This window comes from Rhinatrema bivittatum, chromosome 2 (genome assembly GCF_901001135.1).
Source record: "Rhinatrema bivittatum chromosome 2, aRhiBiv1.1, whole genome shotgun sequence".
NCBI lineage: Eukaryota > Metazoa > Chordata > Amphibia > Gymnophiona > Rhinatrematidae > Rhinatrema > Rhinatrema bivittatum.
The window spans coordinates 564311077-564326440 of record NC_042616.1 but is presented as its reverse complement, the minus strand read 5'-3'; the positions used below and the strand labels follow the sequence as shown (position 1 = coordinate 564326440).

The 15364-nt window shown below is 39.7% G+C and overlaps 1 protein-coding gene across 2 annotated transcripts in view; it reads left to right on the top strand.

Moving 5' to 3' along the window:
• The window catches only part of LOC115085194 (cadherin-7), a 351275-nt gene that overhangs the window by 176106 nt on the left and 159805 nt on the right, over nt 1-15364 (top strand). For both annotated transcript variants that reach the window (XM_029590921.1, XM_029590920.1), the window contains exons 3-4: nt 2895-3014; nt 6914-7081. In XM_029590921.1, coding sequence (XP_029446781.1) covers nt 2895-3014; nt 6914-7081 — 288 coding nt within the window. The remainder of the gene's footprint in view (nt 1-2894; nt 3015-6913; nt 7082-15364) is intronic.

The following is a 15364-nucleotide window of genomic DNA, read 5'->3' as shown; positions in this document are numbered from 1 at the left end:
ATGGAATTCTATTTAAGAGGGTATTGTAATCCAATTTCAGAAGCAGGTAAAAGTGGATCTCTTTTTTAGAGGCCCTTGTAGATTGTGTTATGATGGACTTCTTAGCACATTGTTTGTTTTGTTTGTTCATCTGTTACTTCTTTACTTGTAATTATGTTTAATTTTGTTTTATAACTGAATTCTTGTAGGCTACTTTGGATCAATTGACATAAAAAAAGATAATATTTTAAGACTTTTAAATAAATAAATAAATAAATAAATAAATAAATAAATAAATAAACAAATAAACAAACATTACATTTATTGAAATGACGATAGTTCAAATTTGTTGCTTCTTGCTTTAAACCACCATCTTAGTTGCTTCCAGCAACACGAGAATGGGAGAAATGTTTCCCCATGGAAACAGCAGCAGGGAAAAAGCTGAGTTGGAAATGCAGGCAAAGCATTTAGTTATGTTATGATGTGGTATAGCTCAAATCCTTGGTTCTGCACCCAAAACCATACACCTTTTTCAATGCCTATAAAGAGTAAGGACAATTTTCCCAACCTTCATATAGCCTGCGGATAATATCCAAACATAGCACCTTCATGCTCAAATGAAATTTAAACAAAGCTGAAAGGAGAATGGAGATGTTTGATATTTCCTCACTCATTTCTATTTTGTTGTTCCACACTGGCCTCATATTTCAGTCATTCAGACTCATGTGGGAAGAGGAACCATGATATTGTCTGTTATTGTATTTTATTTATTTTAAAATTTTATGTACGTAAAATTTGTCAATGCGCCTAGATTGATGATAGGTGGTATAGAAAATAAAGAGAAAATAAAGAAATAAAGATTGTTCCCAAGACATTATCAGGCCAATTTTAAAACAAGTGCACATGCGCCCATACATACATGTATAGGCGTGTGAGTAGAGATACACTGGAATTTTAAATCTTGTGTGCACTTATACATGTATGATTTAAAATATATCTGCAGCACATAAGTATGCGCCTAGTTTGCATCTCTTCCATAGGACTTTGCTAGCTTTAATGGGTGTATGTTAGTGGATTTTAAAACGGTCTCGCAGGAGGAACAATTCCAGTTTTTCCAATTACTCCACTAGTTTGCCCAGTCAATATCAAGATCTTCCAGACCCTATGGTGCATCATTCTGCAGACCCCTCCCAGTTGACCCAGTCCCCTCACCCTGTCCTGCAAGCCTTAAAATGAAAGATCTCCAGACTTACTGCTCATCAGGAGCAGCAGTAAAGTTATGTGGCTAACAAGCTGACATGCGCTGTAGCCTCCAATTTTAAAATTCAGAGATATGTAGGTAAGTGTTGGCCCCACCCCTTTTCTGCCCCCTTATTTTTGGTGCGTGCATGAGTACATACACACGTACATCGCGGCTTTTAAAATCTGCATTGCTCATTCGCAGCCCACATAATCACATATGTGGGCATTTTTGCAACAATGCTTTTAAAATCGACCTCTCTGGGTTTCTGCATTTAGGGGTAGATTTTCCAAATGTACACGTGCGCATCCAGGTGCACGTGGAACCCGGCGCGCACACATGGATGCACAATTTTTTAACATGTGCGTGCTGGTGACACATCGGGGCCTTCCCCACTTCCCTCCCAGTCTGCTCCAATTAAGGAGCGGACTGGGAGGGAACTTCCCAACCCCCTACCCTAATCTCCCTTCCCCTTCCCATATCCTGCCCTCCCCCTATCCTTATCCTAACTACCCCTAATTTTTTTAACTAACCCTTTGCTTCTGCAAAGGAGCAGGAGCAAGTTGCATGCGCCGGCACCCTGCCGGTGCGCGATCCCCTGGCACAGAGGCAAATGGACACTGTACCGGGCGCTCCTAGCTGACATGCGCTGTAGCCTCCAATTTTAAAATTCAGAAAACGCCCCCCGGCCTGCCCCTTTCAGAAAGGCCCGCGCTTATGCACATACCAGGCTTTACGCATATGGCTGGGCCTTTTTGAAAATAGGCTCAGCACGCGCTAGGCCCAGCCAAGCGCATAAAGACCAGATTTTACGCATGTGGCCCTTTGAAAATCTGCCCTTTAATGTTTTGACAAGCATCTGTCTGCCTGTGTTGCTGCCTTGCACATCAGGTGCTGTGCTGGTCTCAGTTTGAAAGTTTATTCTTCGTGCCACTGCTTAATTGAGTGTAGCTCAAATCCGCTGGCTGCTGAGGTTTAGTGGCAAGTGCTCCTTTCCCGTACTTTTCTGGGGTGTCTGGGGCTGCTCAGCATTTTCATCTGCTATATTCAGTCCCATTTATAGCAAGCAGGAAACCACCTGAAAGCCTTCTTTCCCTTGGGTCAACTTCCACACACACAGCATAATGGTTCTTACATAAGAGGAACATTTAATTGCTGAATGGAGTCATAAAAAAGGTATTAAGCTGTCATGAAGTTGCAGAGCTTAGTTTTCTCATAGCCAGTATTTTGGGTTGTTCATTAACACACCCATGTTTTTAAAGAATATGAACTGAATTTTGCCATGAAGCTGCAGAAATGTTCTTCAGGGGTGGATTTGCTGCTTTTCTGTGGCAGATTTTACTGAAAATTGGGCATGATATGAAAAAAAAAAACCTCTCCCATTATTTGCTCAACAAATCCACAGTTTTTAGATTTTGTTCAAAATTCATGTATTTATTGGCATACCAGACAAGTAGAAGTTTGCACATCCTTAATGACAGCAGTGATTCCAATTAGCAGGGGCCAGGTTGTTATAAACCATAAGCTCTTTTAAAAAGTGATTTTTCATAGTCTTTTTCTTATCCTTGTATTGTTTTTGCCAGTGCTGCTGCTGTAAATGTTACTATATGTTTACTGTTTTATGACCTCAGAAATTGGATCTGTTTTAACTGGAAGTCAATGTAATTCTGTGCAGGAACCTTCGTGCTTCAAGTAACAGCTACTGATGCTGACGACCCCACTTATGGAAGCAGTGCCCGGGTGGTTTATAGTATTCTGCAGGGACAACCTTATTTTTCTGTGGAGCCAAAGACAGGTAAAGCATTATAATGGAAAAAAAAACCCTGAGAAAGATTCAATATCATGTATGCTGACCTTGCTTGAACTGTGATTGGTTGCGATCCTAGCGGTATGTCCATATCTCATGACTTTGATTTCTACTGCTGCTTTCTTGCCTGCCAGAGTTTGCCAAAGACGAAGGCAGAGAGGATGAGAAAAGAATGTATGACATAGGCAGAAAATCCGAACTTGCTACAAAATACACGAGACAGTCCTGCAGTTTTCTGCTCCACCATAAAAATAATGTGAGAACAACAAAAACAAATGTAAAAAAAATCAAGCATCTTCCAATCTGAGTAGATATCTAAAATTTTGGTGAATGTGCATGTGAGAGAGAAAGCGTGAGAGAGAATTTGTATCTGTCTCACTTGCTATGCCTTTAGATCATTCTTTAATTTTTGATGGTGTCCCACAGCATTTCATTATGCTTACATCCAGAATATTTAGTGATTGCATCTGAAGCTGAAGAGTGCCCTAAACATAGAAACGAGCATGATTCATCTCTCCCTTTCTTTCTCTCAAACTTAGAGAACAGCAACATGAAAATATTTCAGAATAGCAGTAATGCACTCTGTTTTGACAACATGTGATTTACGCCATAATTCCCTCCTATCAAAGGCCTTCAGCACAGGATGCATAATTTTCAACAGCATAGGCATGACACGATGATAATACCAACACCACTGGGAAATATTGCTTACACTAAAAGCACCGAGTAAGGAGTTTCTTCTGTGTTGTTAGGAAGCTTCTTTTGACACCAGGTGCTTTGTGCAGCAGTCCAGGGATGAGATGCTATAAAATACAAGTTTCTGTATACCGGCATTTTTTAGAATGGAATGAAATAATAACAACTACTCCCAAAAGAAAAAAAAAGCAATAAAAATAGCAAGGAAAGGATCAACAGCGATAATATGAAAAACAGTGTGAACTGTATTCCTCTTCTGAATTCAGTTTGTTTATGTATTCTTTAGTAGTGTTGCTGTAAGTTCTGAAAGAACAAGTGCCTGTTAGCAGCTATATTGCGAAACGGGCATGAAATATTCATCAAATCTGCATATCTGCAAAGTGTGCTGCCTGTTAGAATAAAGCTGATAATCTATTATGTAATTCAGAATGTGAAGTGGTTGAAAAACCCTTGTGACTTATACAAATTTTTTGGAAAACGATATTCAACAATTTGGAGGTTTGAATATTTTTATTTGCTATGTTAAAAACTACAGCTCAGAAGTCTCTCATATATCTCAGAAAACAGAACAAACACTCCCTCTGCCACCCCCCCCCCCCAATTAGTGTGTTTTGATCACCCCAGACACTGAATTGCATAACAGATTATCGGCTTCATTAAAATATATCATCCCTTCCCTATATGCAGAGTTGTTCTACTTTTCTTGTCAGCATATAGAATGGGAGAGAGGAAGAGCTCTAGCGTTCTCCAGCTATGATGTGCAAGAAGTTTAAACTGACATCCACATTTCAGGCACTACACCACCTCTTTTCAATATGCTCAGAAACACTTAGAAAGTACAATTCCATAAGAATCAATGAGGGAAGTGAATAAAGAAAATAATTTTAATCTGTTGAGCAAAATCACATATTTATAAGACATGTTATGTAGAAGTTAGGAACATTATCACCTATGTAAAAGCTAGGCCCAAAAAAGTGTGTTTTATGTATAATGACTAATGAGCACTTCCAAAGGAAATTTCTTACAGCATGGTTTATAAAGAGAAAGTGGGTTTCCAGGAAGATAATTTGTGCTCCATGACTGCTCAGATGAATCAAGGGGCACTATTTAGCACTCTTGAGAGTCATTAGGTAGGCGCAGGAATGGAGTTAACAGACAGAGGTAGAGGAGATAACCATTCTAATCTGCAAACATATAAGAAAAAGAATACAATATCAATTTGAATTCTATTTGCTGGTTATGATGCATATCTTTCTGGTATATGATGAATAACTTTCATTAAAGGAGTTATTTTTGAAATACTAATCAACAAAACTTGAATATTTGCCACCTTTCAGCATCTAGAGGCCAAAAATATTTTGGGTGAGCAGAGTCCCAGTTTTTAGCAGGAAAATTTATTTCAGATATATTAACAAAAAGGTCCATATTCAAAAGCCATTTGATAGATAACTTAATAGTTATCCATCTAACTGTCATATCCGGATCTAAATTAACTAATACATTAGGCGGCTAGAATTTAGCTGGATAAGTTAGGGGCAGTCCGGGACGTATCTGGGAGGAGCTGAGTTAGCCAGCCATTTTAACCTGCTAACTCCAATATTTAGAGTTAGCCGGATGATGTAACCAGCTAAGTCTGGTCAAATCAAAGAGGTGTCCTAAAGTTAGCCGGCTATAGTTTTCTGGCTAACTAATTAAGGGAGTCATTTATCAAAATGCATTAAGGTGATATCACAGGCGTTAAGGCCCTAATGCCCACAATAAAGCCGTAACACATGTGATAAATATCGCATCACGAAATGCATATGCAAATTGGAAAATGGTATTCAAGTGGGAGGAGTTTGGGTGGAGTAAATGGAAATAAGGGCTGGTTAACAATGTGTGCAATAACGTAACACACACTATTACATAATTTGACTGGAAATAACTACACCTTTTTTGGGGGCGTTATGCCTATGATAGCTGTGTGTTATGGCTGAAACGGGATTTATCACAAATCTCATTTTGAGAGGGGAGGGAGGGGGAAGAGGAAGGAGGAGAGAGAAAGAGAGAGAGCACCTCTATGGAGGCCCACTGATTTTTAAAATTTTTATACCACTGTAAGAGGGGGCATTATGAACTTGAGGTGAGGTTTGTGACGTAAGTTGGATATTAGGGGGCAGTTTAACATGCACAGTCATATGTATCAACAGCTCAGTTACCATCAGTGAAGATTTAATGTGATTTGGAGGGATGAAAGGTGAAAGAAGAATAGATTTGTACCTTGTTCTATTTACCTAGCTTGATTGCAGCAAGGTAGAGAGTGCATCAAGCAAGGTAGAGAGAACATGATACAAATTTACTCTTCTTTCACCTTTTATCCTTCCAAATCACATTAAATGTTCACTTATGGTAAATGTGCTGTTCGTACGTATGACTGTGCATGTTAAACTGCCTCCAATAACCAAATCACCCCACAAACCTCACCTCGAGTTCATAATGCCCCCTCTTACAGTGGTATAAATAGTTAACTTTTTATGAGTCTCTATAGAGGTGCTCTCTCTGTCTCTGTCTCTCTCTCTGTCTCTGTCTCTCTCTCTCTCTCTAATAAAAGCCTATCCAGGAACAGTGTGAAAATAACACAGGTGTAATAAATTTAACACACTTTGCAGTAAAATACTTGTGCGAAGCAGTACCAGGAAAATCACCCAACCACTCCCCTTTGTTTATTGCGGGCACAAATTTTGCTAAATTTACAGCAAAATGATGAATCTAGGCCTAAGATAGCTGACTGTATTCAGTAGTGTGGCTACACTGTTGAATATGCCTCCAAAGTTAGCCAGATAAGTTTCTCCGGCTAACTTTGCTATCCAGACTGCGTCTGAATATAGACCTGAAAATAGATAAAGACATTCCCGCTTGTTATCTTTTCATTTCAGATATCGCAAAATATAATTAGAAGTGGTACACACTAAACTGTATCAATTTGCAATAATGAATACCATCAGTAATTGATATAGCATTAGCAAAACCGTGCTCAAAGAATTCTCTATATTACTTTAACCTAGATCACAGGAAACCTAGATTTTAATTTAAAGTTCTATATTGAGTCAATTAATTTTATAGGAAGTATTAATTAGAGTTAGTTATTTTGACATGTTGCAATGGTCCAAAAGCAATGGCTAAAGGTGCTGTTTTGTTTTTTGCATTTTTAGGTATCATTAGGACTGCTCTGCCCAACATGGACAGAGAAGCCAAAGACCAGTATCTGCTTGTAATTCAAGCAAAGGATATGGTTGGACAAATGGGAGGACTATCGGGGACAACGTCTGTCACTGTAACCCTTACTGATGTCAATGATAACCCACCTCGCTTTCCTCGCAGTAAGATTCTTCTACAACTATTCTAATATTGTACTAGTATAACATGATTTTTATATAAGAAGAGCTTGTCTTTTCACCTGGACTGGTATAGTTCAGATAAGATTTGCCAAGGGCAAATGCATAAAATAATGAATACCTTTGCCTTATTTTATTATTTATTGAAAAAGGCAATTATGGAATTGCGGAGGGCAAGCAGTATTTTTGAAAACATGTTAGCACTCTGGAATTTACTAAAAGAAATCCATGCCTGTTTCACACACATCACATTATTTTAGCAACTCAGCAGAGTTTGTCTTGTGAAAACATTCTGCGTTTCATAAGAAATCAATCTAAGAAGAAGCGGAAAACCATCTGCCCTCAATTTACTTGGTTTGACCGAAGTGGCTCTCGACTTAACTAGAAAAAGAAAGAGACAAACATCTTCCCAGATTTGAGGTGGTCTGTTTGTAAAATGACCTATTATCTTTTCCCCGCTCTTGGGCATGTCTTCTGAAGTTATTAAGCCTGGAAGAACTTTTGATGGGCTTTTAGAAATTATAAAAATGAATTAAATGTATGCACTCCCACAAAGTTGATTCTGCAGCAAATGAGAACAAAAACACTTCCCAACCAGAAAGAAAATGGTATTTACTGCCAATGGTTGCTCGTGCTAATAGAGCCATAGTAAATAACCCTGGAAAGGTTAAAATATAAACTTTTTACAATGTAATGATTTATTTCTCTAAGCTGGGCCACTGCTTTTAAAATGAATCTCTGGCTTATGCTTGAAGACTATAATATACCCTCACTTTGGGATCTGTGGGGAAAGTTATTTTTTTGTATTCCCTCTCTAGACATTCATGAAAACTGTGAATTAGTGCTAGTCCTCTTATTTAGGGCAGCTTTTTAGCACTACACTGTTCAAACAGAAATGAGTGGGTTTCCAGATGTGTTTTGCTCTCTAAAGTCAAGATTTGATCTTTTCTATTTTCTTCTGCCTTGCACATTGGATGAGTGTATATAATATCCCAAAATGAGGCGCTCCCTGGGACTCCTGACATAGCATTTTAGGCTGTGGGGGTGGGACATCCTGGTTCGGATGCCCTATGTATCAGGGGCAACTCAGGCTTGGCCATGACATGGCAACGGAATGCTCAGTCCCACGGAGTGAGGACAGATGATTGAATCCTGCTGACAAATAAGAAGCATTGAGACTGCAGCTCAAAGAGGCCAGAGGGAATTTCTGCCTGGTAATTCTGTCTGAGAAACATGGATTAAAGATGAAGGGAAAAATGGGGAGAACAAAAAAAAAAAAAAAGAAAAGAAAACTGTATCAAAAGATAATGTTGTATATGACCTTTTAAATCACATAAATCCCTTCTTTAGTTTTTCTTTTTAATAGAATTACTTATTTTACACTGTCAGTAATGTTCAGAAAAAATCAGTTGTTAAATACAGGCTATGTTCTCCCAGTTTATTTCAAAATCACCTGGTAAAATGTATTACCAGTGTAATTAGTGGGAGAATACATCCCGAAGGCAGGCTTGAATACCATTCTGAGGACAATTTTCAAAGAGGTTTACTGGAGAAGCAAAGCAGTTACCTGGGTAAATTTCCCAGGCTGAAAAATGTCCTCTCCTCAGTGGCCAACAGTATACATGCTGTTTCATAGGTGTATATTTTCAGCTGCGATGAAAAGGAGAGGGGTAAGGATGGGGATGGAAAACTATGCATGGGAATTTTGTTTTTAAATCTTAATGGTGCCCTTTACCATGTATACTTTGCATCTGCTGACCCTAGATTTCCAAATGGAAACACCAGGAATAATTTCCTTTTTAAAACTAGTTTGCAGTTTGGCAATTATCAATAGACCTTCAAGCTCTGGGCAGTATCAAAACTGACCCCCTTCATCTTTAGTACGTTATAAATTGAAAAAAAAAAAAAAAGATTATTAAGGGAAAACTGAGTAAGCCTGATCTGGAAGTTACAGAGCCAGAATAGACATGTCAGCCAACTATCTTATTTTCACAGTGACTTTTGCCAGGGCACAGATGTTATAAAACTTTAATCTATGGGACAGTTTTTTCTGCAAAAAAGTTGTAGTATCAAACATTTTTCTGCCATGTGAAAAACCTGGCTAGATTTTTTTTTTAAGCTATTTTTTTCATACCACTGAGTAGAGGCTGAATAGACCCAGTGAAAACAAAGGTTATTCAATGTAAAACCCAGAGCGGAAAACTACACTTTTATTCAAGGAGTTGAAAATGTCAGCACAAATACAAATCAAATATATGTATATGTACATGTGCATATATAAAACCGTACAGATTAAAATAGAACAATTATATAAAACCCCAGGGAACCAGGAAGAGATTTTCATAACAAATGAAAAGTCTGATTGTTTAGCTGTGCCCTCAGAAAAAAAAATTGTTGTATCTATCTACACCTCTCTTGCAAATGGTAATAAATCCATTCTAGTTTGTAAAGGTTTATATTGAGCCATGGTAACATAGGGACAGCCTCTTGCTAAGGAGATTCTCCTTCAAATCTAGATAAGGTCAACTATCTGAAAGGTTATAAGAAGACCAAGTAAAAAGTAGTCTTCTGTACCACCCCCTTTCTCTCATGAAATGAAATATTAGAAGTTTAGGAAAGATGATACAGATTATTATCCATGGGATCGAGGTAAATCCTTTTGAAAAAAAATTACCATTTAGATAGCAGACAGATCAATAATGATGAAGTGAGAGAGCGCAGATGATGAGGTGGAAGAAGAGAGAAGTCATAAATGTGTGAGGAATAGTTTGGACTAACCTCCCACTTGTTCACTGATCCTTTCAGATTCCCTCTTCCATTTAACAGACTGTTTTTGGGCCAAGACTTTAGAATTAGAGAGATGGATCAGAGGGAGAGGATATATGGGACACCCAAGCTAGTTTATGAGTGGAAGGGGGTGGAATAGAGGACCACTCTTTTAACCAGTCCTCATATAGTTAATCTTTCAGATACTAAAGGGGGTCATTTTCTATAGCTTTCACACGCGAAAAGTCCCTTTCACGGTGGCGCTATTGGTTTGCGAAAGCCGGCGGCGATAGCACCACGGTGGTGCAATCGCTACCGGCTTTCGCAGCCCCCCCCCCCCCCCCCCCCCCCCCCGGTACCACGCGATTCACTAAGGCCTGTGATTTTAGAAAATCCAGGCTTAAACTTTCTAAATCAGAAAAGAATTTCCTTGGCAAGGGATTGTCCTATGTTCCCATGACTAAATGTAAAGCTTTTCAAACCAGATTAGATTTATTAAAATATGTAAGATGTGGATATAACATTTTTCTTTCTAAGTGCACTACTAGACAATCAGACTGTTCATTAATTAAGAAAAGCTCCGTCTGAATCCCCTGGGTTTTATATAATTGTGCGATTTTAATATGTATGGTTTTATATACACACATATTTGATTTGTTTTTGTGCTGATATTTTCAGCCTCTTCAATAAAAATGGGATTTTCCACTGGGTTTTAAATTGAATAGCCTTTGTTTTCACTGGTTCTATTCTGCCTCCACTGCTCAGTAGCCAGTATTTCTGTGTGGCTGGCTCGCCTCTTCTTTTCCTTTGAGCTAATTTTTTCACACATCTCTAGTCCTCAGAAACACACAATCAGATCCCTGTGGTGTTTCCAAGTGATGTTTCAGGTGTAACCTCAGAAAGGTCTTAAGAAGAGCACAGACCAGGGCTAGGAAGACTTGTTTGGATACCCTGCAGGCTGCTGATTTGATTGCAAATCTCCAGCATAGCCAGAACTACCACCCCATGGAAGAATTTCAGTTTTCAGCAAGTATACTAAATAGAGACAGCAAAATAGAGACTGTAAAAATAAAATCTGGATGTATAGAAAACTTAGACTGTACTGCACAAAATGATCTATTTTCTACTGCACTTTGCAAGTTTTAATATCTTAATTTAAAATACATGGATGGTACTCTATAATTTGCCATTGCTAAATCTCTTTCAGAAAGGTTGTGCTGTTTTTTCCTTCCCATTTTAATAAAAAATGTTTACATTTCATTATTTTTCCATATGTCTCTATGGTTCTAATCACTAAGTGCCACTAGCATGTACACTGAAGACACTGATTGAAATTTTTGACTGGGTGATAAGAGAACTGGTTCAAGGAAGAACACTCAATGTGATTTACTTGGATTTCAGCAAAGCTTTCATTTAGGAGGTTTATGAATAAAATGATAAGTTTGGGTGTAGGCGTCAAGGTAGTAGAGTGGATTACGAACTGGTTGATTGACAGGAAACAATCTGTAATGTTAAATGGAATCCACATTGATGATAGAATGGTGTTAAAGTTGAGTTCCTCAAGGATAGATTTTGGGACCTGTTCTGTTCAATATCTTTGTGAGCAACAATGCGAAGGGGTTAGAAGGAAAGGTTTACCTTTTTGTGGATGATACTAAGATGTGCAATAGAGTGAACATGCCTGAAGGAGTAGAGAGAATGAAAAGAGATTTAAGAAAAATTGAAGAGTGGTTGAAGATTTGGAAGCTGCGATTCAATGCCAAGACGTATAGAGTTGGCATGTGGGGTGAGGAAATCCAAAAGAGGTGGATGTGATGGGGCATAAAAGAGTGTCATGCATGGATCAGGAGAAGAGCCTTGTCGTGATTGTGTCTGGCAGTCTGAAGGCAGCGAAGCAATGTGACAAGGCAGTAGCTAAAGCCAGAAAGATGCTGGACTGCATAGAGAGATGTATAACTAGCAGGAAAAGGGAGTGATAATGCCTTTGCACAGATCCTTGGTGAGTTCTCACCTGGAGTACTATGTTCTGTTCTGGAGACTGTATCTCAAAAAGGATAGAGACAGGATGGAAACTATCTAGAGGAAGGCAACCAAAATGTTGTGGGATTTGTTTCAGAAAACCTATGAGGAGAAGCTGAAGAATCTAAATATGTATACCCTGGAGGAAAGCAGGTACAAGGGAGATTTGATATAGACCTTCAGATATCTGACAGGTATCAGTAATGCACAAACTTCAAACCTTTTCTGCTGGAAAGGAAAGGGTAGAACTAGGAGTCTTGATTTGAATCTCCAGGGCTGGGTGGGGGTTGACTAAAAACCAAATCAGGAAATATTTCTTCACAGAGTCAGTGGTGGATTCCTGGAATGTTCCCCCCCCCCAGAAGAGGTGGTAAAGTCAAGAAAAGTAAATTATTCAACAGAGCATGGGACAAACACTTCAGATCCCTAAAGATTTAAAGAAAAGGATGGTATTATATTTCTGCATGGGAGTAACTTGCACAGAGCAGCAGGGTTAGGAAGGGTTAGGTTACTACCCTCAACAGAACACATGGGGGTAATCTGCATGGAGTGGCAGTTACTACCATAAGCAAATTGTCAGGCAGACTAGATGGACCATTTGGTCTTTTTCTGCCATCAATACTATGTTAAAGTTGAATTTTAAAAGCCCGGCGCATGCCAAAATTGGGAGATGTGCGTAAGTCGGGCTTGCACTTGTCCACTGAATTTTAAAAGCTGCCCAGATGTGCATGTATCTTCTGCTACGCACACTTCTTACTCAATTTTGAAAAGGGGCATGGTTTGGGCATGGTATGGACATTGATTTTAGCCAAAAGGCTCAGTGCGTGCCCAGGTTCACTGCCGTGTAAGTTTACTTCTGCAATGGAGGAAGTGTAAGATGGAGGGTTTCAATTGTCGGGGGTAACTGGGGGGGACTACAGACTATTAAGCTATGGGGCGTTTGGAGGACCTAGCTTAACACTGGGTGAACTAGTGGATGAACTGTTGAAACTGGTCGCGCCAATTTTAAAATATCTTGATTTACACAGTATAAACAGGATTTATGCACCCAGGTGCGTGTCCACTTAAAATTACTTACATCTGCATATATATATGTGCACAAATTATAAAACTGCCACGTCCTTGGGCATGCACCGACACTTGTACCAATGTGTGTTTGTGCACTGCTTTGAAAATTACCATTTTAGATGGTAACTTTAATACTGGCATGCGAGCGCACATGGCGCATGTTTGCCAGCTCGCATACATAGACGTGGCCATTTTATAACATATGCGCTAGAGATGTGTATCGTGTGATCGATCGTCTTAACGATCGATTTCGGCTGGGGGGGGGAGGGAATTGGATCGTCGCGGTTGTGTTTTTTAAAATATCGTGTAAATCGGGGGAGGGCGGGAAAACCGGCACACTAAAACATCCCTAAAACCCACCCCGACCCTTTAAAATAAATCCCCCACCCTCCCGAACCCCCCCAAAATGTCTTAAATTACCTGGGGTCCAGTGGGGGGGTCCCGTTGTGATCTTCCACTTTCGGGCCACGAGTGCGTTGATAGAAAATGGCGCCGGCGCTACCTTTGCCCTGTCATATGACAGGGCAAAGGTAGCGCCGGCGCCATTTTGGTTCCTGTCCCCGACGTCACGAGCGTAGAAGATCGCTCCCGGACCCCCAGGGACTTTTGGCCAGCTTGGGGGGGCCTCCTGACCCCCACAAGACTTGCCAAAAGTCCAACAGGGGTCCGGGAACGACCTCCTGCACTCGAATCGTATTGCCGTAATGAAAAATGGCGCCGGCCGTATGGCCGGCGCCATTTTGCCGTACAGCAATATGGCCATATGGCTGGCACCATTTTGCAAAATGCTGTACGGCAATATGGCCCTTTTTGAAAATCTACCCCTATATGCTTCTCTTCATCAAAATATAAAGGCAATGCTTCATTTTTCACCATTTTGCTTTGTGGAGCAGTGCGGTCTTATTGGTCTAAGTCCCAGGATTTAGACATTGCAGTATTTCTCGTGAAATTATTAGGAGTTGGTGCAGTTACCAGGCTTTGCTGGGCAGCATGTATGAGAGATCATTTGAGAATGAGATAAGCACATCTTGGAATTTAGTCCGTGAGAATTACATATATAAATTTGGTGGAGAATATCATGAAGCAATTCAGCCCATGAATAATGCAGAGGGTCCGTTGAAAAGATCTTTTACAAAAGCCGGACTGATGATCAACATCCCCCTGATGAAGCTGGTATGAGAAACAAGGGCCTCTTGTCATGGTTATACCGTGGTGTCTCGTATTAATTTGAGCATCCTTCTCTTCAGCTTTGTATGATGACTTCCTTTTAGCACTTCAGTGAGGCCTGCTAAATATTTGAATGTTTGCATTATATTTCACTTTCCCTTTTTTTCTAGTGCCTTCAGTTTCTCTATGTATAACTTACAGTGCAGTCCATGCACTAATTTGGTAGCCCTCCTTTGAGCTGCCTCTACTTTGCTAATATCCTTTTGTAGATATAGTTCTCAAGGTGAGTCCTCACTGACACCTAGAGAGAGGAATTTTACTTCTATCTTGCTACTACAAAATACCTCTATGCACCAAGAATTTTATTAGCTTTCCCAACAGTTTTATCACACTGCCTGCCTACCCTGAGGTCATCAGAGAAATGAAGAAGTGAATGTTGGAAAGCTTGATTACAACTTTACAGAGCAGTTTTAAGAAGCCATGTAAGCAGATTAATACCTATTTTCCTAGGTAAATTGGTTGTCTAAAAATTGCTTATCACTTAATCAGACACAATGAACAACAACCCTTCAACTTTAACCCTTGTAAGGAGTAGGCAGTCCCAGGGATGGAGTGGGAGTGTTTAGGTCATGGAGGGGAAACATGTACATAGATTGCATTTTCAAATCTACATACAACATTTTCAAGGGACAATATCCCTGCAGAAAAAGCAGGTGCAAATTAGGGATATGTCCAGATGACATTTCTGGTTCTTTTATTCAGTTTGTTTGGCTCAGAGGTTTGTTTCATTTAATTTGAATCCCACAATTTTATTTGTTAATTTGGTCATTAAATTCCCATTAAAGTCAATGGAGGAAGGAATGTATCCTATTTTGGGCTCTATAATTGGTATTTCCTATCCAAGTTTACAGGTAGGCCTCAGCAGCAGAGTGAAGAACACTCTAACTGGGGGATTCACCTGTCCTCTATAATTATAACGGAATGATGAATCATGAAGTAAGAAGGGGCAGGGGAGCAATAGTGTGCATCCCGCCACATCATGGTGGTGCATTTTCATCTGCCGTGGTTGCGGTGTGGTGCACACTATCACCCCCATTGCGCCACTGTGTCATTTCCAGCGCTACCGCCAGCGATAATGTCTAACACATTATTGCCCGCAGTGGCACCGGGAAAAAAATTTCCTAACCTCGCGCAAACCCCACCCTAACCCTTCCCCTTTCTCTCATTTCTGTCACTATCGCAGATGTT